Here is a 25,493-nt window from a genome sequence, read left to right as displayed (position 1 = left end):
CCCACTATTATTTCTCTCTTAAAACTCACACGATGACAAGTGTAACTGCTATTTGCAAACTCTCTCTGCAAAACTTATTTTGCTTTTTCACAAACGAAATCTCCCTACAAGTTGTAACATATTCTTTTTTTTCCTTGATTTCTTCATCATCAAGTTCTGTGGCCTTTGGTTTTTTGTTTGGGGTTCGAGAAAATAAGGTGAGAAAAGAAGAGAAAATACTCATAACTTTGAGAATATCAGAAAATAAGAAGCTTCATCTTTGTTGGGTTTAGGTCTGATGCATCAGTGTTGCTTTTTCTGACATGGGTTTTCATTCTTTGGGAAAATAACGTATACCAATATATATAAGCACAGAAGTGTTGAAAGTTGAAGTTTTCTTTTCTCAGCAACCAAACAGAAAGTTAACTAGTATGAGGGGACAAAGGAGCGTTATATAGTTTGTTCTTTTTGAATGTTCGTTAGGGTTTTCTCTGGTTTAGTGTTCATCGGGCTTAACTATGGATGATTTTCAATTACCATGTTTTCTTCCTGTTTCTAATTTTTTGGTACTATTCTTTCTTTGATTCAGACTTTTGAGTCAATGCCTACAATGATTAACTCAGCTTAGAAGAAAATGATCACTGCATGGTTGTTTTGTTTCGAGTGTGAAAACGTCGATTTTGCAGACTGATTATTCTATTGGAAAATTGCTGTTATGTCTATCACTCTTGCTTAAGAGGTTAATGACATTATTAATAATTCTGTTCTTATTAGGTCTGTTATATCGTGCGCCTCTTCCAGTTTTAGCGAAGTAGGTTTCAATATCAAAGAGCAGTTTATAAGAGGAATCCAATATCAGAATTATGAACTCCAAGGAGCATAAATTTTTAAGGTTAGTTTGTCCAATGCTGCTGCTATTACTTTCGGCACCTACTATACTTTCGAACAATTGTTTGTGCACCTGCGTTATGGTACTAGTTCACATGACTAAAGCAAAATATCAAAAGCAATCAGCATATTTAGTAGGAGATTGAAATATTGTAAAAACCCTAGTGCAGCAGTCCACTTACATTTACTTAAATATCACCATTTAAATGTAGTAACTAAGGATGGGTAACGGTTATGGTGGACGGGTAATTACGGTTATTTACTCATAATCGTTTATGCTCATACCCGCATAACCGTTTACCCATTGGGTAATTGTCTAAACAGTTATACTCATATCCATAACCGTTTATAAATGGTTAATCATACCTATAACTGCATTCCCATTTAATCGTAACCGTTTAATACTCGTTTACCCATTTACCCTTCTCAACCCGTCCGTTTATCTTTTTTTTTTTTTTTTTTTTTTTTTTTTTTACCATTACCCCCTTTTCACCCGTTTACATGTTTTTTAACAACTTGAATAAAACACTGAATTCATAATCAGGAACATTTTCGTGCAGTTGATCCTTGATTTAGTTGTCTGCCTTATCTAATTAGTTTCTTCTCTGCTGCTTTCTACGTTTGCTGTTCTATCCAGGTTTGAAGATTGGCATTTGGAGAGACCTCTAAGTTCTGAAAAGGAAGCTTCTTCTGATGATGGACGAAATTCAAGAAGAGCGATACCATCTGTGAATGCAGTTTTGAGGAGTGTTCGGAGCGGACTGGAGAGAGGTTCTGACAGGTTTACAAGCTTGAAAAAACCATCAAGTTCCACTGCTGTAGGTAACCGGCTAACAAATGAGTCAGGCTCCAGGAGGAAAATTCTTCACCCTCAGGGGCCATTCCTTCAGAATTGGAATAGGATATTTGTGCTCTCTTGTGTCATAGCTGTGTCCTTGGACCCGCTGTTTTTTTATACCGCGGTGGTTGATGGCAAAAAGAAATGCCTCAATTTGCACAAGACATTGCAGATCATTGTTTGTGTTCTTCGATCATGTACCGACATGTTTCATGTATTTCACATCATCCTTCAGTTCCGCACGGGGTTTATTGCCCCGTCTTCTCGCGTATTTGGGAGGGGTGAGCTAATTGATGATCCTGTGGCCATTGCGAAAAGATACTTGTCCTCATACTTCATCATTGACATTCTAGCCATTCTTCCCCTGCCACAGGTATAGTCAGGAGTTTGACAAATTGTTCAGTCATATCAATTTCAGAAAACGAAGTTCTTTGTTTAATATCCGAAAGCTACAGGAAGTATGTACATGCTTTTGTTATTGAAACGGAGTGATCTCCGTCAACCATATCTCTGATTGGAACTTATGTCTGCGACTCAAGACTCTGACCTTTTTTTTTTTTGGATTTGCTAAATCTGTTCAGGTTGTAGTTTTTGTTATAATCCCTACAATCTCGGGTCCGGTTCCACTGGTTGCAAAGGATTTGTTGAAGTTTATAATCGTTGCGCAATATGTGCCAAGATTTTGGAGGATCTATCCACTCTGCCAAGAAGTAACAAGAACTTCTGGTTTCATGACTGAAACAGCATGGGCCGGGGCTGCTGTCAATCTTCTGCTCTTCATGCTAGCCGGTCACGTAAGTTTGGTTTGATCTTTTGATAGTTTTCGAGTCCTAAAAAATATCTAAGAAAATCATGTGGCATTTCTGATACGATAGCGAACGTGTTATACCAGATAGCTGGAGCCTTTTGGTACTTGCTCTCCGTGGAACGCGAGTACAGGTGCTGGTACGATCAGTGCAATGGGAACGTTGATTGTAAGAAATTCCTGTACTGTGTTCCTAAGGGTGGCACTGATGTAAGCTTTGTTGCAAAGATGAACGCTTCTTGCCCCTTCAGTGAACCGGGCAACATTAAAAATTCATCAGTGTTCAACTTTGGAATATATAATGAAGCTCTTGCGTCTGGTGTGACGGAGACCAAAGATTTTCCAAAGAAATTCTTGTTCTGCTTCTGGTGGGGTCTGCGCAACCTTAGGTGTGTAATCGTGATCCTTTAACTCCGTTCCTAATAGAATTGTGAAGTGTAGCATCTAAAACTCTGAAGTTTTGCAGTTTACTTGGCCAAAACCTCCAAACAAGCACATATGTTTGGGAGATAATATTTGCAGTCGCCATATCGATCTCCGGATTAGTTTTGTTTTCGTTGCTCATTGGAAATGTGCAGGTAATAGTCAATTTGGCGATTTTACTTTTGTCCTGGATTGAATGATCAAAAGTCTAAGATACTGACCTTTTTTGTGATGTTGTAGAAGTATCTGCAGTCCACAACTGTGAGGGTTGAAGAAATGAGAGTGAAAAGGCGTGATGCAGAACAGTGGATGTCACACCGAATGCTCCCAGAGAAATTGAGGGAAAGGATCCGACAGTATGATCAGTACAAATGGCAAGAAACAAGAGGTGTTGAGGAAGATAATCTCGTTCGTAACCTTCCTAAAGACCTACGAAAGGACATAAAGCGCCATCTTTGCTTGGCTCTTCTCAAGAGAGTGAGTGTTTTCATTTCTAACTTCTGCATACTTGCTCTATCCAAATTTTAGCAGTTGTGTTAATCAGCTCAATTTGTTGTAGGTGCCAATGTTCGAAAAAATGGATGAACAACTGATGGATGCCATGTGCGATCGCCTCAAGCCAGTTCTGTATACGGACAAGAGCTTCATAACCCGAGAAGGTGATCCGGTAGATGAGATGCTGTTTATTATGCGCGGAAATTTAGCAACTATGACTACGAATGGTGGAAGAACCGGCTTCTTTAACACAGCTGATCTTAAGGCTGGTGACTTCTGTGGAGAAGAGCTTCTTACATGGGCCTTGGATCCAAACTTTTCCACCAATCTCCCCACCTCAACTAGGACAGTGGAAGCTAAAACCGAGGTTGAAGCGTTTGCACTCATGGCTGATGATTTGAAGTTTGTCGCCTCCCAGTTTCGGCGCCTGCACAGTAAGCAGCTCCGACGCACTTTCAGGCAAGGCTCTAATTATAGTAATTCTAATGACTTGAAGGAAACTTGTGTTATGTAGAAGCAAAGAATTAAACCGATATATGGATTGCGATTAGTATTCTTGTTGATTGTTTTGGTCTTTGGTGTGTAACTTCTTATGCTGCAAGCTACAACTGTTACTTTTCAGGTTCTACTCCCTGCTGTGGAGAACATGGTCAGCCCGTTTCATACAAGCAGCTTGGCGCTGGCACTGGAAGAGAAAGCTCGAAAAATCCGTACGCGAAGAAGAAGACAGGCTGCAAGATGCTTTGACGAGAGATGCAGGAACCTTACCAAGCCTCCTTGCCGCTGTGTATGCATCAAAGTTTGCAGCCAACGCGCTGCGAGGGTTGCGACAAAAGGTTAAGTGCGACACAAGACCTTCAACGACATTGCTGGCATTGCTGCCTCAGAAGCCCGCTGAGCCCGATTTTACTGCAGAACATCACTAGATACATACACATAAATAGGGTTCCATTTGTTTTATGAGCCATTTACAACCTTCATCACACTGGACGGTTTTCTATGTATAAAGGATAAGGGGGGAATAACCAGTCTGCATGCTCAATGTGCCTTTTCGTTTCTGTATTAAATAACAACACAGGCAAATTATGCAAACTCGACAGCATCCTCTTTCAGGCATTTGAACTTGAAACCTCTTCCGGCGCATACAAATTAGCCAATCTTAAACAAACCTACACATATATATATGGTAACAGTGCATCATATGAGACGGTAAACTGATGAGTGCGTAAGGTAAGGGTTGACGGAAACAACAGCATAACCACTTAGCAACGCACTTGAAGATAATAACCGCGGTGGTAATGCTCACCACCACTCGAGCAAAAATGCTCTCATATCTTTTCATCATGCCATGTCATTGTCAAGTCATTCAATAACAATAATAACAATATCAGTCACCTAAACTTTATTTTAGGATCATTTGATATAAGATTCTGAGCTTAAAATCACATTGTAGAAAAATGGGTAACACTATTTGTCTAAGAACATGTTCTAACGAAAAGGATTCCATTCCTCTGTTAACTGATTTATAGCCTGTCTACCGAAAACTTTTCATCATCCGCTGCACCATAAACTTGTTGCGTTCACATCTTATTTTGTTTCTTTTTTTCCTTGATTTTCTTTTCCAGAATTCTAAGCCTCTGCTTGAGAATTGAAGTCCGTGATATTCTTGTGTCTGCAGCCTTTGTTTGCTCTGAGCATAACGAAGGTTCTGATTCAACGGTAGTATCTTGTTCAATTGCCGAAGACATAAAGGAATGAGGCTTGGATGCAGTAGGAGGTGGCATGGGAATTACTGGAAGGCGAAGGTAACTCTTCACCTCTGGGCGCCTAATTACTGAAGGAAGACAACAAAGTCTGTCAGCGCAAAATACGAGAGAAACAAGTTAAGCTTAAACATGTTCAAGAGGCGAAAAGAATCACCAGATTCTGTCAAAAGGGAACTGGTCCCTCTAATGGGTTATATTTTACTATTTTTCTAACATGCTCCAAAAAATGTGATTTTAGTGCTGACAAACTGGGATCAGGAAACCGACGTTAATATGCTGAATCACATTTTGGCCTCTGATTAAAGCAACTTCAATTCATAAGTACAGTTATGAAACATTTACACACAAATTGCAGTTCATGATTTGCAGGAAGAACTCACCTAATCCATATGCAAGGGAGAACATGTTGGAGGTCAGCCAATAACAGAACAGCGCCTGGAAAGACAACAAAGCAAAATACAAGATTATGCACATACCCTACACCCAATACGCATTAAATTCAGTAAATTCACAAACCTTAGGGAAACTCATCATCACAGGAATTGAAATGGCAGCAAGGATTCTGGAATAGTTTTTCATCGTTTGGGCAATGGGATTCCCTTCCAGACCCTCCTGCATATTGCACTAAAAAAAAATGGAAAATCACATTTTTGCTCGCCCTTCAAAAAGCATTACAGCAATAACACAAGGTAGAAAGCATCTGATAGAAATATAAAAAACCAAATGTTCATCAAAAACCCAAGTAAACAAAGCGTACCTCTACTGTAATCAGAAATGTCAATGATGTTAGAACTGGAAGGATGAGAAGACTATCGGGGGTAGCGAGATTAGTAAACCAAAGAGCCCCCCCACTTTCAAAAGAAGGAACCTTCTCGGCCATGTTTCTAATCTACATTACAAGAGTAAGAAAATGAAACGTAACTTGAAATTTGGAAAGTCGTGACAACAATCAGATATTAAACGAATAGTTCGAACAAAATTCTATAAAACTGAAGGGCTCTGATATCTTACAGCTAAGAAAAAACAGACGAAGATGGGACCTTGAATGAACAGTCCTTTCAATTGAGAAAACGGAGTGACTCCATATCTGCACAAACTCGTGCAAGTTTCACATAGTTAGAAGCACGCACATGCCAACACAAGAAAGTTGCATGAGAAACAATGATAAAGAAATCGAGAAGTAAAAGGACACACTGTGTATGTACTCCCTTAATCTGAAAATAATGAAAATCTACAGGAAAAATGGTTGTCAAATCCTCATGTGAGAAGGCTACCCTAGGAAAATTCAGGAAGAAGACTTTCTGGCTTTATATTTAGGTCTCTTCTAAATAATATCGTAGTTTGTCTTTAATAGTGAATTATCCCCCATTTTTCATTTTGTTGATAAACCAATCAGTATTAAGCACTTGTTGCAATTAGAAGTGGTCTTAAAATTCTTAACTTTTCAATTGGTTATCTTCAGATAAAAACATTTATGTATCATAGTGACAGAAAGACTTGCATGTATTTAAACTCCAAGTTCACGTATGACTGACAAGCTAGCATATATAAAAGGAAAATAGTTAAACATCAGAAGTGATTACATCAGACAGTAACAAATTACTTACTCGTTGAACAATGCCTTCATTCGTCTCTGACCCTCTTGCATAACATTTGGATCTGTTGCCTAACAAATAAAATGTATCAAAACCCTGCAAATGAAGCTTTCTGAAAACTGTATGCCGTGCACAATATCAAATGAGGAAAGTACCGAGGTTAATATGAGATAGACAATATAGGATGTTGTCCAAATTTGCTTCTTATGATGAATTTTGATGAGAATCTCAGCATACTAGATTATCATGATTCCAGTTTGTCTACCATCCCCCACCCCCCAAAGAAGAAAGAAATGCATACCATATTTTGCATCTGTTGTCTTAACTCCTCTAAGCGCGGCCTCATTAACTGTAACACAGTAGAAAAAAATCTCAAATAAACAAAGTGAGTTATTAACGGAATGTTCTATTGTTCAATAACAAATCTGCACGTGCACACACACACAGACACACACACACAAATCCATTGAGCTTAAGGGAATGAACAACTAACATTAAGTTGTGTAGTGGCCCTGAGTTGATCTATAAGAAGTGGAACTGTAGCCCCTCGAATCAGAATAGTTGTTAAAGCTATTGATGCCCACCTGGAAAATCAATTAATCAATTTCAAGAATTCATAGAAAACTGCTTGAAGATAAAACTTGTGACTTTAAAATCATACACAATAGGAAACATAAACATCAGAGATAAAAAGTAAGAGAATTCTCTAAAATCAATTCTGTTACCAATTCAATCCAGTAAAAGAATGGACACCATCGATCAAGTACTGCAGGGCAGCAACTGGGGGGAAAGAATCCGCTGCTGCAACAGCCACTTCACTCACAGCAGGGGCTTGGGAGGTTACTACTTCCAATGTTTTATCCGCAATAACCTCAGCAAAATAGCCAGTGTCATTAATCTTATCAGACCCATCACCAATTACAGTAGACATATACCGACAAGAAAAGGAGCCAAGTCCCATTTTCCAAGCCAGTGATGAGCCTGTCCTCTCTCTACATTGAGAACCAAAACAAAATCGAGTGATTGAGTTGTATGGACTTGGCAAAATACTCTTGATCACAGATGGAGTTGAACTTGAATTTGGTGAAGTTGGTTTAGTATCCTCATTGTTATCATGAAGAATGTGACTAAATGACGGGTTGAAACGTCGAGTGACAAAGATCACTGTCGTGGAGACACTTCGTCTGCAAGCCATTTATGCCAGCTAACTTCTGCTAAAAAAGAAGCAGATATCTAAACATTACACGAAAATGAAACAAAAAGGTAAAAATAAAAGAAAATCTTACATTCCTAAGTTCTGTGTTGTATGAACTCTTACAGGGTTGCAATATCTAGAAACATTTGGATCCCAAGATCACATCTTTATACAATTCCTCAATTTTATCAATTCAAATAACTACTCAAGAAGCATTGTCATAGGTTCCATATATACATATCAAATGTGAATCAGTAGCTTAGCACCCATGAAAAGAACCCAAAACAGACTGCTCATATCATGAATTAAAGTACCCAATATTTTTTGAGGGCTTGAATTTGAGGAACCCAGCTGGGGTTTACACGAAAGCTGAAAAGAATGAGAGCAGTGACTGCATTACAGGAAGAGTTGTTACAATCAACAAAATATAAGATTTTGCATCGGTGCAGTATATTTTCTCGGGATCCAAACAGAAAATAAGAAAACAGAAAGAGAACTGTTGAAAAGCAATTACCTTTCCGAATCTTCTCAGTTCTCTTCTAGAGGCGAGGAGACAGAAAATCCATTAGCAGCAGAAATGCTTCATTTTTTCACGAATTCCCAACACAGTAGGTTTGGAAAGAAATGAAAAACAAACATGTTGAAACGGCGTGCCGTTGTAATTGAAGTCTTGGTAAGCGCTATGTCGTGCAATACGTACCATGCCGTATTTTAAACGTCATGTCGTATGTAGACAATTATTGGTTTTGTAGATGATGGTTTTTTTTTTTTTTTCTTTTTTCTTTTTTTGCAAGTAATACAAACTTACGATATTGGGATTATACTTTTAATTTATGAAATCACATTTTTAATTAATAATTATATTCAGAACACTAATTTGAATGTAGTCGCATCAGGTCTTTTTGATTAGGAGATAACAGTTATTGTTGTCAGTTCGCGATAGGTACAATAGTTGCTGACATGAGTCTCAAAGTAGGGAATAGGGGTGGATGCGAATGGACCCAGGTGGCCCTGGAACCACTTAGAAGTCTGAAGAAGCGCTTGTGAGACCTCCAAGGACCACCTAATGGTCTGGACTGGTAGTGGAAGAGAGAAAACCACAATGATTGTGTAGATGTTGTGCAACATAACCTTTAAACCGAGAAGAAATGTCTAATTCTAAACGAAGAAGAACATAGAGAAAACCATTATGGCTCTGCTGTTCTTGGACTTTGGTTCAACGAAGAAGAAAGACTTTCTCTCTCAATTTCCCAAGTAAACAACTCCACATTTTTTAATTAATGTAGAATGAAGTTGTACCACCTAGCATTTTAATTAATAAAAGGTGATGTATTACTTAACAAATACTTTTTATACCATATGTTGACACCGTTACTTAACAAGTGTGACTCTTAGCTGCGACTTCTGTGATTTAGGGTTTTGGAATCCCTTCATTTGTTCTTCTTTTTAGATATACCCACACTTGAGAGAGAGGACAAAGACAAAAGGGCTCAAGTGTATGAGAATTGTGTCCTCAACCCTTGGCCTTGTACTTTTATTTATACTAATCATGATGAATTTTCTTGTCTTACAAGTAATATAAACTCATGAGGATTTGATCTCCAAATCCTATTGAGATTCTATTTAAGTTTACGCAATCATATTCCTAATTAATAATTCTATTCACAACAAAATGATGAAAATTTTTTTTTAATCAAATTTAAGGAATCTAGGCGTGTTATAATATGTGTTCCGTAATGTTGAGGGACTTGAGTGACTCGCCCTAATCAAAAAGCGGGAGAGGAGGAAGAAACTTGATCGGTTACTAGAGATGAGAAAGGGCCAAGGAGGCACTTGACGATTTCTGTAATTCAATATACCCTTCATTCGATATTTCTTTTGAAGGTAATATTTATCGACATGACATTGTTGTTTGCTTTTAATCATTTTAACAGTTGAAATTTGTAAAATCCTCATTTCAACCATTTAAAAACAATAATAATGAAAAACAGATTAAGGACAGAATATATCGGTAATTTATAATTTATAGGTTGTTCTCATACAAGTGGCATTATTAGTAATGCTCTGATAGTACATTCATGTGGTACAATTTATTTATAAGATCACTTTGCATGATAAAACATTCAGCCCTGCATGAAAAAATAATGAAGATAAATCAGTAACTCAAATGAAGAAACTTAATTAGAAAGATAAGTGTTAATGTAATATTTCAAATCTAGAATAATTGTATTTCCTGACCGCATTAGTTGTTCTGATGTGACACTAAATTAACCGTTGATCATAATATATAACTAACGTAGCAAACACACATCAACGTCACATGATGAGCTAAAGTGATCAGAAATGTGATACCTTAAGCGTTTTGAAGTGTATCAATTACTTTGTGCAGTCGGTGTCTTTGTCGATTGCAGGGAGGTCGAGGGAAATGCCACACTTCTTGGGAAGCGCAGAGACTTGAGAGGGATTATAGGTTCCAACGGTAGACAACGCTTGCTTGAGGCACAAGCAAACAGCTTCCTTGTCTGCCTTGTTAGCGGCATTCACGCTCAGGTTCTTGACACCTTTGCAACAGTCCTCCGATGGCTTGGCGTCGGCTCCACCTTTCACGAAAGTGACGCACGGAGCCACCTCCTGTTTCACTGCAGGGCATGAAGGCGCCGAGTGTGCAGTGATCGAAAGGAGCAGGAGAACGGCTAAGAATCCGATTAGGCGAGACATGGCTGCTGCTAACGCTTAAGATGATCGCTTAGCTAGTTCTCTAGTTTTAATTGTAGCTGAGAGCTGTCTTTGCAACACACCAAGGTATTCTATTTATACGTGCAAGCTTGCGTGTGAGTTTTTGCTGTTTTCAAGTTCTTCAGCTGTTTTTATGATCATGCAAGATTCATGTCAGTGATGATTTTTGAAGATAGTTGAGATTCCACTGTAAAACCAATTGGTAATATGGAAAGTTGTCCAATCTCTGAAAGTTCTTGTATGATTTGATCCCTCACCGATGTGAAAATTGTTCTCACATTCTCACACCCCCCTCACGTGTGACAAATTTTCAAGCATGACACGTGAACAACACCAACGGGGTGACGTGGAGCACGTGTGTCAATTGGGTTTCGCATGTGGGCCAACCTACTCTAATATGAGGTAGAAAGTTGAGGTTCTATTATAAAACCAATTGGTAATACGTGGAGAAACCCAACTTCTTATAATCCCTTGCATGGTTTGGTACCTCACGAATGTCCATTGTTTGGTCCCTCACTGATGTGAGACTTTGCCCTCACATTCTTACAGTTTTAATTCCATAACAACTAAAATAGGGACTTTGCATGCTTCATTTTCATTCAAGTAATATTCAATTCAAACTTCGATGCAAAAAAATAAAAAAGTACATTATTCTAACCAGCTTGGTTACGCTCATGTGTGAGATATTAAATCCAAACTTCGATGCAATTTAGGAGAACGTATTACTGTGGTTATGCAAAGACTTGTCATGTTAAATAGCCATGCAAGGAATCAGCAAAAATTGAGGAAACGTCCCTTCTCGTGCGTTCGCAAATTGATGCCATGCATTCCATATGCTTGTTGAGACAAAATGATACTTTTATACAACTCCTGTGTCCCTGTCTTAATGATTTAAAGAGATGGGAAAAATAGTCGCGATCATCCGCCTATATAAATTTGGTGGGTACGACTATGGGTATCCGTTTATTAAAATAAGTTTCATAAGCTTTTTTTCCTTTTTAAGAATCTGAAATTCAACAAGTATTGCAGGGGAAGAAAAGAAAAAAAAAACAGCAATCCTTTGCTCTGGTACTATGAATGCTTCAATAGAGTATTACAATACGCTAAAAATTATGCTTTTAACTGCACAAGACTAAACTATGGTGTTTCTATATACATGTCGGTGTATGATGTGTATTCGACATCTATGTCATGGATGCGATGAGTTTTGGAACTCAGACTTGGAGTCGGTACTGCGTCTCGAGTACAAAGAGCCTACACCTGAGACTTCAGCATGTGAAGACGACACTACTGCGGAAAGAGGCTGGAAGTTTGTGTTCCCAACAAACCAATACAGAGCCCATTTCAAATTGCAGAGGGTGTATTTGAGAGCTTTGGTCCAATTCTCCTGCTTATTGAAGCTTTGAGTGATCGAATAGGTTTCCACTTTGTCATTCTCAATCCTGCACATCAATAAGTCCAAGACGGATAATGGAATCACGACCGAAGTCTATCCTCTTTCCTAATAGAAAAGAATAATTATACACAGTATTAAGTATGTGGATAACAATGCAGATGAAAAACTCGTCAGACCATTTAGAACTTAAGCCGGTGTTGTAGACGTCATATGCTTTAAAATGGTTGAAGGGGTAAACAAGATAAAGTTATGGTCATAGATGCAAATATTGCATCATTTATGAAGGAGAGGCGAAAAAAGCTTGTACATGATATAACATACTATCGATACATATTGCATAACTTACTTGTAGGGCAATTTAAAGCGTTTTTCAGGTGGTATGTTGTTTTCTTGGTCCTTGGAATTCGCAAATTCAGCAAAGTCCTTGAGGCATGTCAAGAACAATGTCATTGCTTTGTCATATCGAGTGCTCCAGAACAAGTTCACCGGACCAAACCTAATAAATACTCGAGTTAAACAAAACATCCAACAAAATGGTGAGCGTAAACTTGATAGAGTCTAAATTTCAGTACACAGGTACTTCCAGAGATTCTTCCCCACACTAGACATCTATAATTGTACATTAGAAACAGATACAAAAATTGGTTATACATTTATAATCATCTAACCAAGCCACTCGACATTTGGGAGATTCCAATTAAATAGTAAATTGAAATCTCCACTTTATGCACCACATACTGCTAAACCGGGGGAATCTACTAAGTTTGTTTACTACAATAGTGAGATTAGATGAAATTACAATGAGGTAGCTCCCCAAAAAAGAGTCAACCTCGAAGAATTTTTCTACCTTATATTTTTATTTGTTTTGGAATGCAGGATGACTTTTTGGAGTGCTAATAACAGTTCCTTAACATAAAAAGACAATAAAATAGTGAAATTTTTATAGGCATAATCTATACTTACAGCTCATAAGTATTGTTATTGTTGTCCATAATCCGAGGGTAGCTGCCCATAGGAAGTATTTTTATTCGATACTGAAACTTTGGCCGGAAATATTGACACATTGTATGGAGAAGAAGGCAAGCTTGACCCCAGGCAGCATTTATCTCATCCCACTCAACCTAGTTATTTTCACACCATGGTAAACATCAATATCAGAGCCTATTTTCTGTCTCAAGGGTGGAAGTGAAAATTCAATTAACTGGTCGTAAGACAAACTCAAAAGAGAAGGAAATGCATGCTTGGCTTCCTAACCGGAATTTTAGGAAGTCGTCCAAGTCGAAAATTGTTAATGGTACCAAATTCTCCATCATGCCAGATAGGAAAGGCATCATTGAGCACATTAGTTCGTTTCAACAACTCCAAGTGTGCTTGCGAAACTTCTATCTTGGCCAAAATTGCATCTCTTTCTTCCTGTTAACCAAAAATAAATTTCATAGACACAAACGACAATATACCCACAGGGCACCAAGGAAACATTGTTTTCTTCCAACCGGCTTACACTTTATTCCAAGTAAATTATGAAATGAGGTATCATCAATTCTTATGAAATGGGGAAACAGATGACTCATAAAGGATATATCCGACTAGGGGTTCACCACAGTAAATTTAAATGATTCCAAAGCATGATTGTTTTACTCCAATGAACATATCCATTCACAAGTTAGAAATCAAGCAGAACACATGTGCACTATGTATGCAACTCTTTTCTTTTATAAGACAAGAACTAATGGTAACGAGACGAACCTATATAGAATTAACATAAACTACATTACGAAGAGTTGAAGACAAACAACAGCCAGACATATCCACCCAAAGTCAGCCATACAGAGCAAATGTACTTCCTAGAAGCTTGTAATGCAAAAGCTGGAGTTGCAAAGAAAGTAATTGAGAAGAAGTCGCACACCTGATTTGAAATCAATTGAAACTGAAAATTATTGAACTCGTGCCAGTACCTGGCACATGTTAAGAATCAACAATTAGCATTTCCCAGGTTTACATATAGAAGGTGAGTATAAGAGATGAAATCTGATACGCACTGATGCACACTTAATATTTTATCAGGAAGTATACCCACAAATTCAACAAACAGCATGAGGAAAAGAAATTTACCGCTCCTCCAACTCCTTAAATCTGCTAGATTTCAACTCAAGTTCCTTCAGTTCATTATTTACTTCTGCATTCTGTTTTTCCATCTCTTCAATTGCCGCTTCAAGTTTTCTTTCTTCTTCCTCAATCTTAAATAGCATACAAAGATGATCAGTGAGCATTAGACTTCACTTTGGAAAATTACGATACAAAATAAGCTGATATGAAACCAAACATATTTTTGAAGGGGTTTTATATATATATAAAAGAAGTTTTGATCTTGGTCAATTGCTGCAGGATTCTAGGCAAGCTAATATCCTGGCCTCAAATTTAAAAAATAAACCTTCACAAATATGTAGGTTCCAATTAATATAAACCATAGCAAGCCTAAGATTGTTCCAGCTTATAGGCTAGTCCTATATATTTGTGCCATTTTTGGATCAAACTGCATGCTCTAAACAGCAAAGTAAATATCCTATCAGCAAGCTATAACCACCTTTCCCCACTCATCCAAACCAAAGAAATCAGAGTGATTAAACTAAACAATTTTTAAACTATTCTGCATGTCATGGAATACTTCCTACAAAAAAGGGTAATCAATAAGGATAAGAGGTTCAGTTATGACCAACAGAACAAAGAAAAAGAACATAACACTTGAATGCAGGATGAGAGCTCAAATGTATTTATATTAATGCAGACAAATGCATCCTACTGGCCACACAATCTCTAAAAGTGCCACCTAAATGGAGGTAGGCAATTGATGTGTGACGCTTGGAGTTGTCATTTGCGACATTCCTCGGAATGAAGGCATAATGGCAATAAAACAACCTTTTTTTCACTATCCATAGACAGATCACAGAGATATTATTGCATTAGACAATATTTGAAATAGGCACCTTTAGTTTTTCCTTGAGAAAATCAGTCTCACTAAGCACTTCCCTTGTCTCACCCTCCAAGCGTTTAAGACAGGCTTCATATGCTTTAATGTCCCTATTCACATCTTCAACCTCCTTGTCAAGTTTATCAGACAAAACCCTCATGCATTCAACGCATAAAGGTTGCTCAACCTGGAAATGTTAGCAGAAGCCTACAGATTATAACCTACTTAAAAAACAATAACCAGCACCAACATACCATAAGACGTTAAGTTCTTTTGCATTCTGATGCATACCTGCGTTTGGGTGCTTGCAATTTCAAATGCCCGTTTCAGGAGAGTTATAGTAGAGTGAAAGCCAGAATTGTTAGGCTGCAAAGGACCATTGGGTCCTCCATCAGGTGATGGCAAATGAGCCCCACCACCATCTGCTGAGGACTCAGACTTATTAACAACCACAAAGGACTCATCCATTGCATTTCCAGACTGGCCTGCATTGACTGCTCCACCACGGGGACGTGGAGGGACTCCTTGTGCCTGGGCTCTTTGCTGTGGTAACAAAACAAAAGAATTGTCCATCCGCATTGATGATAACACACTGTTCGCCCCATGCATTGAAGAGCCCTGCATACCTGCATGTGTTCATCACCAAACGCTCACTGATTACAAAACAATGAACCATTTCCAGCACACAACACTGCACCGGGCCTTCTAGGATTCATACAGCCGACCCCACTTAGTGGGAAAAGGCTTTGTTGTTGTTGTAACACTGCACCAGGCTATCAAAACCCCTTAACTCCACGCAAAATCACAAACTCAAATGTGCAAAAAAAATACAACTCAGGAAATCTTATATTTTAGTAAGCACCATGCGATTCTAGTGATTATATGCTTATGTCGATCGATTACGCCAACCCGGCTCTCATTCTAGTAAAGGTTCCACAAAGAAAGAGTTCCAACTTAGCTCTTCACAACAAGGGACGCCCAGCAACAAGTCCCATATCTACCTCAAACTATTTGCTCAACAAATTAACACTCCATGGCAAAATTTAACGCCTAAACCAGCATAATTGAAGTTTTCGGGCAGCAATTGAAATTAAAAAAGTTCAAAAAGAACAACACTTTAGCTTTACTAAATCAAAACCCAACCCATTTTAAATATAAATTTGCCCATCCATGAAAACCATTTCGCAATCTCACCCATGTGAAACTTCAATTGAAAGCCCCCAGAGACTAATTGGGATTCTATAATCCGATTCGCAGAACACGAATTTGCGCGATTACATGCACACATAATACGGATTAAGCAAAACTAATACAAGGATTAAAGAAAACGAACCGGAGCGAGAGAAATCGTGGAAGAACTTTTCGGCGTAGGAATCGGCGCCGATGACGCAGAGAGAGTTGCGGCAGTTCTGGCAGACATATCTGGGGACGTTCGGATCCACCTGGAAGCTCCGACCCCTTTCGCCCATCAAATCCTTCTGGGAGTGGAAGGCTCTTGGATTCGTATGAGAGGAGACAAAGTTTATTTCTCTTTGTTTCTTGGCTGAAGAGAGATCATGACAGTCGCGGTCCGGTTTGTTTGTTTATTTGTGATTTTGATCCTTTTTTTATACGAAAATGTTTCTTTACAAAAATTACTCATTTTAAATAAATTTTCAACTAAATTGACTTGGCATTTTCTATTGGCACTCCGCCACAGAAAATTTAATATTCAACAATGGTAATTTCGATTTTATTAAGTTTTAAAAAAATAAAAAAAAATCAAATATATCTCACATCACTTTTAACGTATTATTTATCTTTTTCAATTATCAAAACTCTCATACCTTACATTGTTGAACAAAATCTTATCTAATGAAACTACAAACACATTGATTAATAAAACTCTAACAAAATGTCTGTGAATATGCCAATGCTATTGGTCACTGTGACTGCAAGAAATTATTTTCTCTCCAACCACACATGATACCGCATCCCGGCATTTACTATCTCAAAAAACTTCAGAACTTGTGCCTTTAACCAGCTCTGAATTGCAATACCAACAGCTTGAAACTTTCGATAATTATTTTTTATTTTTTATTGGTTATAGAAAAGTTACATAAGATCTTGAGTTTGGATAATTCTTGAGTTTGGAAGTGACATAAGATTTTCCAATCTACACAAAGATAAAAAAAATTTAAGATAAGTGTTAGCGTCCAAAACGGTTAATGATAATGCTATCAAGCTGGAAACGAAAAACAAGTCAGTCACATAAGTAATTAGCCTGGGAACAGCAGGGTATCTAGATTCAATCCATCAAAATTAAGAATAAGTATTATAAAATTTGAAGAAATTGGGGTGTATAAAGAAATATTATGTGTGTTTTGAGAATGTAGGGTGTGAGGGCATTATGGAGAGGTATGTGAGATGTATAAAGATAATATTTAATTGAAAAAGTAAATGTGGCGTATATTAAGTATGTGGGGTTTATTTAACCATTTATGGGGTGTTAATATAATAAAGCCAATTGACTTTATTTTTTTTCTTTCATTTTCTTTTGAAAACTCGATGGTATGTTACAAGGTGTATTTAATTGAGATTTTGAGGAATTTTAATTCTATTAAAGAATTTAAAAGTATTTAATTAGGATTTTAAATGATTCTCTGAAATTCAACCTGTATTCAATTAGAATTTTAAAATAAAGTATTAAAATCCTCATAAATCCAAGAGCGGGCTTTCGTCAATCTCATCCTTTCCTTTTGGCTATCAAACGAATTGATCTCATCCTTCATACATCAACCGCCGCTGTAGCAGATCGACAACGTCCTTAGCAAAACGATCTCGTAGTTCTGTAGGGGCGATGAAGGGGTTTTAGGGGGATTGACCCACGGCAATGACAAGCTTCTCGCTATCTCCAGTCTAGCCTCTCTTCCTCTCACAAGCAGCGACTCAAGGTTATCTCTTCCACCTCTTCCGCGTTTTTTTTTTTTTTTTATTTGAAACAAATTCAAAGTTGTAAACTTTGAAGAAGGAGGAATTGAATTGTTATGTTCTTTTTGTCTGCAAATTCTTGAAGTAGCAGAGGAAAAATGAGAGTTTTATGCTTCTTCTTTTTTTGCGATCATCGGTTGGCTGTGGTAGTCTGGTGGGTTTCTGTGTTTTCATCAATTCAGAGCTTGAGGAAGTGAATGTAAAATCTTTTCTTATTTGAAGCTTTTGATTTTTGGGTTTTTATATAGTGTAAGAATCTTTCAAGTGGAAATAATTCATGTGTTTTATGTTGTTGTTCATGGTGTGTGCTCAATTAATTTTGTGTTTAGAGATTTTGGATTAAATAATTGGTTGAACTTGCTGGTCTTGATGTATTTGATTGCATTTAGTATCACCTGCATCTTATTAATTTCTAAATTCCAGACAAAAAAAAAAAAAAAAAAAAAGGAATCTTCAATTCCAATTTCTATGTTAATTTGAATTTTGAGCTTGTATTTTTATTAAGTCTCACTCTCATCCAATATTATTAATTTAATAAAAATAATTAATATAAAACAATAATGTAGTCTTCGTATGAGCAAACACTAAACTGGTGACAATACTGTTTTCATTATCCTGCTTATTAGTCCGACACTGCTACAAATACTTCACTAAGCTAATTCAGCTTAGTCTAGTTAAGCTAGTCCAATTTAGTCTCTGAAGCTAGTCCAGTCCGAGACAGTTTGATGCAACAAACGCACCCCCAAAGTATTAAATTTGACTTTGGTCTTTCATTTTTCTTCTATATTTTGGGCTTATGTATTTCGGAGTTGTGAATTTGATTGCTTATGTCCTTATTATTAGTTATGCTATTCATAATACTTCTATTCGGGATACATCTTGATTTATTATTGCTAGAAATGTTCGTCACTTCCATTGTACTAGAAGCAGTTGTTCTCGAAGTTTTTCTTCTTGAATAAATTTATTTTATTTTTTAAAATTAGTTTTTCGAAAGTAACAAATTATCTTACCCGAAGAGGAAATAAAGACCCGACCCGGGATGCGATCCCGGATTGGTTATTGGTGAACACGGAAACTCGCGAACCGCATAAATATCTAATCCCCAGACCAAGCCACCCTTCCCTTTTCTCCTACGACTCGATCGCCACTAATCTTTCGTCCTTCGAAACCCTAACTTCTCCCCTCAATTTGCATCAATGGCGGAATCCACCGTCACCAAATCCAGCACCTACAACTTATTCGTCAACCTTTTGGAGGGCAAAACCCTAACCCTAAAATTCACAACCCCGGAGATCCCCGCCGCTTCCATCAAGCAACTCTTATACAAAATCACCAAAATACCCCTCCAGCACCAGCGCCTCGTCACCGGGACTCGCCAACTCCAGGATGATTCCGTCATCTCGTGCTCCTCCTCCGACGCGCCGGACTTCCCAACGGTGCATCTTCTGCTCCGGCTCGTTGGTGGAAAGGGCGGGTTCGGATCGCTGCTGCGTGGGGCGGCGACGAAGGCCGGGCAGAAGAAGACGAGTAATTTCGACGCGTGTCGCGATATGAGTGGTCGGAGGCTGCGGCATGTTAATGCGGAGAAGAAGCTTGAGGAGTGGAGGGATGAGGAAGAAGAGAGGATGCTCGAAAAGATGGCGGAGGATTATTTGAAGCGTATTGCAAAGAAGGGGAAAGTGGGGACTGGGGACGATAAGGCTGAGAAGTATGTGGCCAAGTATAGGGAGCAATCGGAACGCTGTGTTGCGGAGGTTTTGGATTCGGTTAAGGAGGCTGTTAAGGGAAAGCGTAAGGGGGCGGCCAAGGAACCGGTGGCAGATTCGAAAAGACTGAAAATTTGGTAAGGATTTGTGTTGGGTTTTAATGGGTTTTGTTTATTTATGTTTGCTATGTTGATTTTGTGCTTGGAAAATGGAAATTATGAATTTCGAGGAAGGCTTTTAGGAGAATGAAATAAAGTAATGCAATGGGGAAGTGATATGGTGGTTTGAGATAAATTGTATTATTTTTATGAGTTGAAATGAATATTAGTTATAGAGGTTAGTATGATAATTGAAGTCGAAAACTCACACGATATAAATAATTTGGTTAACAAAGCCAAGTTCTTTGCTTTCTCAGTTTGCTTTCGATTTACGGGGGTCAATCGGGATGATAGAGTGAAGGAATGGAACCCATTAAGTTCATTTAGGATAGGCAAGGGTTTAGCCAGAAGGTTGCTTAGAGCAATGTCTTTTCTTTTTTTTTTTCATTTTATAATCTTGATTTCTGGTGCAACCTTGTTTCGGAAATGCTACATTTTTTTATTTCAGAAAGTTTTTGCAGAAACACTGTATCGTCCTGCCATTTCTCTTTAATATTTTTGTATAAGATGATTGTCATTGGTCTTGATGGCTGATTTGTTGTTTTTGTCAGGATGGGCAAGAGGAAAATGGGCGAAAGTGATTCAGAGGATGACGACAGTGATAATGAAGATAAAAATGAGAAATCCATTGTATTAAATAATGGGAATAACTCAGATTCAAGTAAAGAAACTGAGAGAAGTTTGGATTCTGTGACTGGTAGGAAACAAGATGGTGAGATCTCAGGTGGGGGCTCAAGTGAGAGTGGCTCGGAGGAAGAGAAAGAGATGGTTGTGCAGGGAGCACAACCTTTTGGTGGAGGCCCTGGTCAGGAATCTCTTGATAACGAGAAGAATGAGACGGTTGAACCAGTGATTCCTGAAGAGAAGATGGTTTGTAGTGCAAGTGTTACTTGTTCAGAGCCTGATACAGTTTCAGGAGTTGAAGCAGATCAAGATGGAAAGATAGGTTGCAGTGGACTTGAGATGGGAAATCTGAAAAAAGTAGTTGGTCAATCCCAGAAGGTTCCTAGTTCAGGGCATGGGCAAGAAATTGAAAGTGCATCAGTTGTTGCTGAAGCCAATGGTTCTTCAGAGTCCAATTCAGGAGTTCAGGAGGAAACAGTTGCGAGTGGAAACACTCTAGAGATAGAGAAGCCACTGAATTTTGATGAGTACAGTTCAGCGGCTGAAATGGAGGTATGCTTCTAAGTTTTTAATCATATTAATAATCTTTTTATTAAAATGTCTGTTACTGCTAAAGCGATTTAGGGTTTTTGCAGCTTCCATTACTCTTCCAATTAAATGTTTTAGGGCGTTGTAATTAAATCTATTAGGGGCAACTTCCTCGCACTAAGTTCTTGAAGCAGAAATTTTCGCTTTCCCCTGTTTGTTGATTATGTATAATATAGTCCGCCTCGTGAACATGACTAGGCATGTCCACGTTGAAAGCTAAATTAATGCCCATATTAATTATTACGTCACTGCCCCATTGCTTTTGTCTCACACCTTTCACCTTCATCTCGCCCACCAGGGTCATTTTAGTTGGGGAGGGCTCTCACTTCAAATCGTTAGTAAGCCGCATTAACATGACTTTCCACCTTTCTATTGTAGGTTCTTGGCCGGGAAAGGTTAAAGTCTGAACTGCAAACTCGTGGGTTAAAATGCGGGGGTACTCTGCAGGAGCAAGCTGCGAGGCTTTTCATGCTAAAAACTACCCCGATTGAAAAGATTCCAAAGAAGCTCCTTGCAAAGAAATGACAACATTATGTACTTCATTTCACTTTATACTTGCTAGAAGAAAAAAAAATCTCATCAATGTATGAATATCTGGGTTTCGATGTGTATATTTCTATCTCTGCCCGTTTGTCTAACTAGTTTTGTACTTGTATACCATGATGCTTTGACTGATGCAATAATATGTGTGCAATTTTGGTTTAGTGAAATTCACTGTCGTCGTTGGCATCCATAATGTAGTCTTCTTTTTCCACAAAACTACATGTTGTATTGTAGGCATCCACTGTATGCAGCAAAATGTGAGCATGTGCAATGAAAAATACAAAAAGGAGAGAAATTTCAGACATTGTTTGAGTCAACGTGAGCCGGCGACGTTGAGTTGACGTGAGCCGGGGATGTTGAGTTGACATGAGCCGGGGACGGGTTGTTCCGGCAAACTGGGCATGAACTGTTCAGTTTCAGCCACTCATCAATACAATCAGCATGGAAGCAGTGTTTGCATTCTGGTATGCATCTCACCGTCTCTTTGGTGAGATACTCCGACAAGCATATAGCGCAGGTGCTATCGTTGTGTCCCGGAAGGCGCTTACTCTCCCCAAGAACTAGCATCTGGTAGGATTCAATGGTTGTCTGATCCAAACCAATTGTTACAACGGCGGGGGGTTGTGGTGGCGGTTCTGCATTAACCGCGGTGGACCTTCGCTGTGCAGCATTACCCCTGCCACTGATACAAGCAAAACAGCCAATCGCAATTGCGCATGCGGTGGCTGGTACCGTGATGGACAAGCAAATGATCCTGAAAACATATAAACCATAGCTTGATCCTCCTGGAATTTGAAGCCATTAGTTAGTGCTGGAAAACCAGCTCTTGATATGTCGATATTTGAATCCAAAATGCAGTAGATTAAAGAAAAGGGGCCTATCTATCCACCACTTTATTTTTTATATTTTTTAGATCCTAGTGATGTTTTTATATTACAAACAATTATTATTATTGTTTTTTTCCTTTAATAATATTATCTATTCTCCTCCATTTCTTATTCTTAAAAAAAATTAAAAAAAAACAGATTGGAATTTGACTTTTGGCCCCGGCCCCTGCAAGATAACGTGTTGAACCTTTATAAAGCGATAAGAAGGCGTACCGTGTGCCATATTACAAGGGCAAGATGAACTTTTCTTCGTTACTGATTCTTTTTTTAGTGGACATTTTCTGCTTTTAAAAACAGTTGAAATTGCTTTTATTAATAACACTTATAATCTCTATTAATTAATGAAATTTTTTTTGTTAACCAAGGTGAAAAGACCACTTAGTCTTCTATCACACACAAAAAAAAAATGATGAGCAATAATATAATTTTAATATTTTTTATTGAAGTCTTACGTACCGGTGATGTTAAAATACCTTCAATATTTAAACAAAACAAAACAAAACAAAAAAAAAAAAAAAAAAAAAAACCCGAAAACATAAACCTCTCACTCCCTCCACGTTCTCTCTCCTTCTCATTTTCTAAAAGAATGTGTTCATACACACAAAGTGTGTAGGCAAATGCTAGTAATAATCTAGTGTAAACAAATACCGTAATGCGTAACGAAATAGCTTCTAACATTGAGAAAAGAAATATCACTCTAAAATAATAGATGGTCGGTCAAAATGTGTAAGTTTTAGTTTCTACTCTTCCTCTTAAGTTTTATCATGATTAACTACAACTTGCAAAGGTAAGTGATTTTCAACCCCATCTTACTCATCTTGAATAAATCAAAAGAGAATTGAGGAACGAAAATAAGGCCAAAAATGATGCAGAAGAAGAAAACGAGAGTATGAAACCCTTTACAAACTTTCAATGGAAAATTGCAATCATGCAAATTTGTGAATTAGAAAATTACCTGCTGTTGAATTGAAGGTGCAACCGAGTTCTTGGGTGGTGTTGGTGATAAATCCACAAATGCCACCTTCCACCTCACAACTACTGCAAGAAGGCTCATACCAAGTCAAACTAAGATCCCAGTCAAGGATGGTTGAGAATCTGTCCTCCGTCAGAACCTGCCCGCAAACCGGAACCTCCAATGTGTCAACAATCCGGCACGTGGCGGACATCGAATTCGCCAGGGCGGCGGAAGGGGTGGCCAGAACCGAGGTGGTGGAGTTGCTGAGGCAATCAATGGGAGTGAACCTCGACTTGGTGAACGAAGCCGGGCAGCTGAGGAAGGTGTAGTTCTGGTACGTGGGAGCAACAAAAGGAGAGCCCGAGAGATTGAGGGTTAGAAGCTTTCGAGGGAGGCATTTTTCGGGGTCGAAAAGTTGGATTTCTTGTGTGGCATAGCTGATTCGTCTGACCAAAAAGTCGCCGGAGTTTGGAAGTTTTAGAGTTGTTTGACCATGGCTGTTGCAGGCCAGGTTGAAGCCCGGGAAACCGCAGTTTTTGGGTTGTTTGGGTACTATCCGGAAAGGGAATCGGATTGGGAAGCTGTCGTCACTGCCGCAATCGGAAGCCGGGCAATCATTGAGTGCAGAGATGTGGGTGAAGAGGAGGAAGAGAAGGAGAAAGAGGAGGTGTGAGATGTCCATGTTATCTCAGAAGGACTAAAACATGAATGACAAAGGTGGAAGGTGTTATTATAATAGCTTCGTTAACAACCCGAAAGTCGAAGGTCGACTTGAGTTTAAATATTTCTCCCCGTAATTTAGATAAATTTTGTATAAAATTGGTTATATATATAAAAATCCAAAAGTCAAAAGCTTATAAAGTAATTATCACTAAGTGGTCATTTCTTATCACAATCATTTCTTAGCAAGCTTTTACAAATTAAAATATGTTTTTGTAATCATATTTTATAATTTCAAATTCTAGGTCAGAGATTAATCCTTTGGTCATCCATTACGCATAAGAATGATCATTAGAGATTAATTAATGTTAAGTAATTAATTCCAAAGATTTCATCTGAGCCGTTCATTGATTTCATTCACAAGTATGTGTGAGCATGTAAACATGTAGATGTAGCGCACATCATGTACTCATCAGTTCTACCAGAACGACCAAATCTATCTCTAATAGGAAATTAAGCTATTAACTGAAATATTTTCGTAGTATCTGATTATTCGAAAGGCGTTTTGAGTTCCCTTTAGGAGATTAGCAACTGGCAATAACCTGTGGAGTTTCGGGAATCTGTTTCGTGTAGCTTGGCAAGCAAGTTTTGGGGCGTGGGACTTTACAGGGGCTGCTGTGAGATTCTGACGGATACTACTTCTCCTTGAGGTCCAGCTCTCATGACATGGTATTTCACTTGAAGTCCTGGTATATAGAATATCGATGAAATATCAAAGTTAGAAATGGATTTTGTCACTCTGATTCTCAATTAAGCTGAGTTCGGTTATGTCTATGGAAAATCGACTAACTAGTACCTTCGTTCCTCTGCAACTGCATGTAGAGTAATGACAGCCTTTGGTTGCCAGTCTGTTGGTTTCTCCACACACCCTTTGATGAGTCAATTTCATATTATATATTTTACCCTATTCTTAGTATATTTTGGTAGAATTTTGATACTTTGATTTATATTTTCAATATAGGACATCCGACTTCCTCTGGAGCAAAATAGGACCAAATGGACGAATTTTGGAGTAATTCCAGTTGGAGGACGTTTGTGAGTCACTTAGCTTGATCGTGTCAAAATATTAGATATTTCCACCAAGTGGTTATTTTCTGGCGATAAAATAAAGGAGCAATGCATGGTGCTGGAATAGTGACGTTTTGGGCTTGACTTGCGTTTTTTGAGCCCAAGATGACCTCGGATGGTCTCGTGGCCTTCTGGATAATACTTGTTTAAAACTTTTTCACTAGTTGGGCCCAAGTGCTAATGCTTCCAG

At 38.2% G+C, this 25,493-nt stretch overlaps 6 protein-coding genes across 10 annotated transcripts; 2 read left to right on the top strand and 4 right to left on the bottom strand.

Annotated features, from left to right (window-relative positions):
- Positions 1-20: 20 nt before the first annotated feature.
- On the top strand, positions 21-4,520 carry LOC125468845 (cyclic nucleotide-gated ion channel 1-like). Its single transcript, XM_048565353.1, has 9 exons — positions 21-197; positions 754-871; positions 1,505-2,078; positions 2,287-2,499; positions 2,598-2,899; positions 2,977-3,088; positions 3,174-3,410; positions 3,493-3,887; positions 4,051-4,520. Exons 2-9 carry the CDS (start codon positions 843-845, stop codon positions 4,352-4,354), a joined length of 2,166 nt encoding a protein of 721 aa, XP_048421310.1. The 5' UTR covers positions 21-197; positions 754-842; the 3' UTR covers positions 4,355-4,520.
- A 182-nt stretch (positions 4,521-4,702) lies between these two features.
- On the bottom strand, positions 4,703-8,652 carry LOC125468846 (mitochondrial inner membrane protein OXA1-like). 5 transcript variants are annotated; one of them, XM_048565356.1, is made up of 11 exons: positions 8,499-8,642; positions 8,299-8,375; positions 7,515-8,003; positions 7,283-7,373; positions 7,091-7,138; positions 6,802-6,860; positions 6,206-6,281; positions 5,952-6,083; positions 5,711-5,818; positions 5,575-5,629; positions 4,703-5,262 (listed from the first exon to the last, which is right to left on the bottom strand). In XM_048565356.1, exons 3-11 carry the CDS (start codon positions 7,982-7,984, stop codon positions 5,009-5,011), a joined length of 1,293 nt encoding a protein of 430 aa, XP_048421313.1. In that variant the 5' UTR covers positions 7,985-8,003; positions 8,299-8,375; positions 8,499-8,642; the 3' UTR covers positions 4,703-5,008. The 5 variants fall into 5 exon arrangements, with proteins under 5 accessions (XP_048421313.1, XP_048421311.1, XP_048421314.1 ...); XM_048565354.1 differs by having other exon boundaries at positions 7,515-8,000; positions 8,499-8,641; XM_048565357.1 differs by having other exon boundaries at positions 7,515-8,000; positions 8,299-8,353; positions 8,499-8,562.
- A 1,708-nt stretch (positions 8,653-10,360) lies between these two features.
- On the bottom strand, positions 10,361-10,702 carry LOC125468809 (non-specific lipid-transfer protein A-like). Its single transcript, XM_048565265.1, has one exon. The coding sequence runs from the start codon at positions 10,700-10,702 to the stop codon at positions 10,361-10,363; it is 342 nt and encodes a 113-aa protein (XP_048421222.1).
- Positions 10,703-11,763: 1,061 nt separating this feature from the next.
- On the bottom strand, positions 11,764-16,674 carry LOC125468894 (beclin-1-like protein). Its single transcript, XM_048565569.1, has 9 exons — positions 16,418-16,674; positions 15,376-15,710; positions 15,101-15,271; positions 14,229-14,353; positions 14,023-14,071; positions 13,371-13,529; positions 13,080-13,237; positions 12,463-12,612; positions 11,764-12,162 (listed from the first exon to the last, which is right to left on the bottom strand). Exons 1-9 carry the CDS (start codon positions 16,551-16,553, stop codon positions 11,910-11,912), a joined length of 1,536 nt encoding a protein of 511 aa, XP_048421526.1. The 5' UTR covers positions 16,554-16,674; the 3' UTR covers positions 11,764-11,909.
- Positions 16,675-19,141: 2,467 nt separating this feature from the next.
- LOC103929327 (replication stress response regulator SDE2) lies at positions 19,142-21,840 on the top strand. The gene is made up of 3 exons (XM_009338512.3): positions 19,142-19,897; positions 20,470-21,094; positions 21,509-21,840. The coding sequence occupies exons 1-3, from the start codon at positions 19,251-19,253 to the stop codon at positions 21,653-21,655; spliced, it is 1,419 nt and encodes a 472-aa protein (XP_009336787.2). The 5' UTR covers positions 19,142-19,250; the 3' UTR covers positions 21,656-21,840.
- Positions 21,816-24,318, bottom strand: LOC125468794 (putative RING-H2 finger protein ATL21A). Its single transcript, XM_048565254.1, has 2 exons — positions 23,516-24,318; positions 21,816-22,458 (listed from the first exon to the last, which is right to left on the bottom strand). Exons 1-2 carry the CDS (start codon positions 24,195-24,197, stop codon positions 21,971-21,973), a joined length of 1,170 nt encoding a protein of 389 aa, XP_048421211.1. The 5' UTR covers positions 24,198-24,318; the 3' UTR covers positions 21,816-21,970.
- Positions 24,319-25,493: the final 1,175 nt, after the last annotated feature.

This window comes from the organism of the source record quoted next, unplaced genomic scaffold (assembly GCF_019419815.1).
Source record: "Pyrus x bretschneideri cultivar Hongxiangsu unplaced genomic scaffold, Pyrus_bretschneideri_v1 Contig4, whole genome shotgun sequence".
NCBI classification, from domain to species: domain Eukaryota; kingdom Viridiplantae; phylum Streptophyta; class Magnoliopsida; order Rosales; family Rosaceae; genus Pyrus; species Pyrus x bretschneideri.
This window is presented reverse-complemented; position numbering and strand designations above follow the sequence as displayed.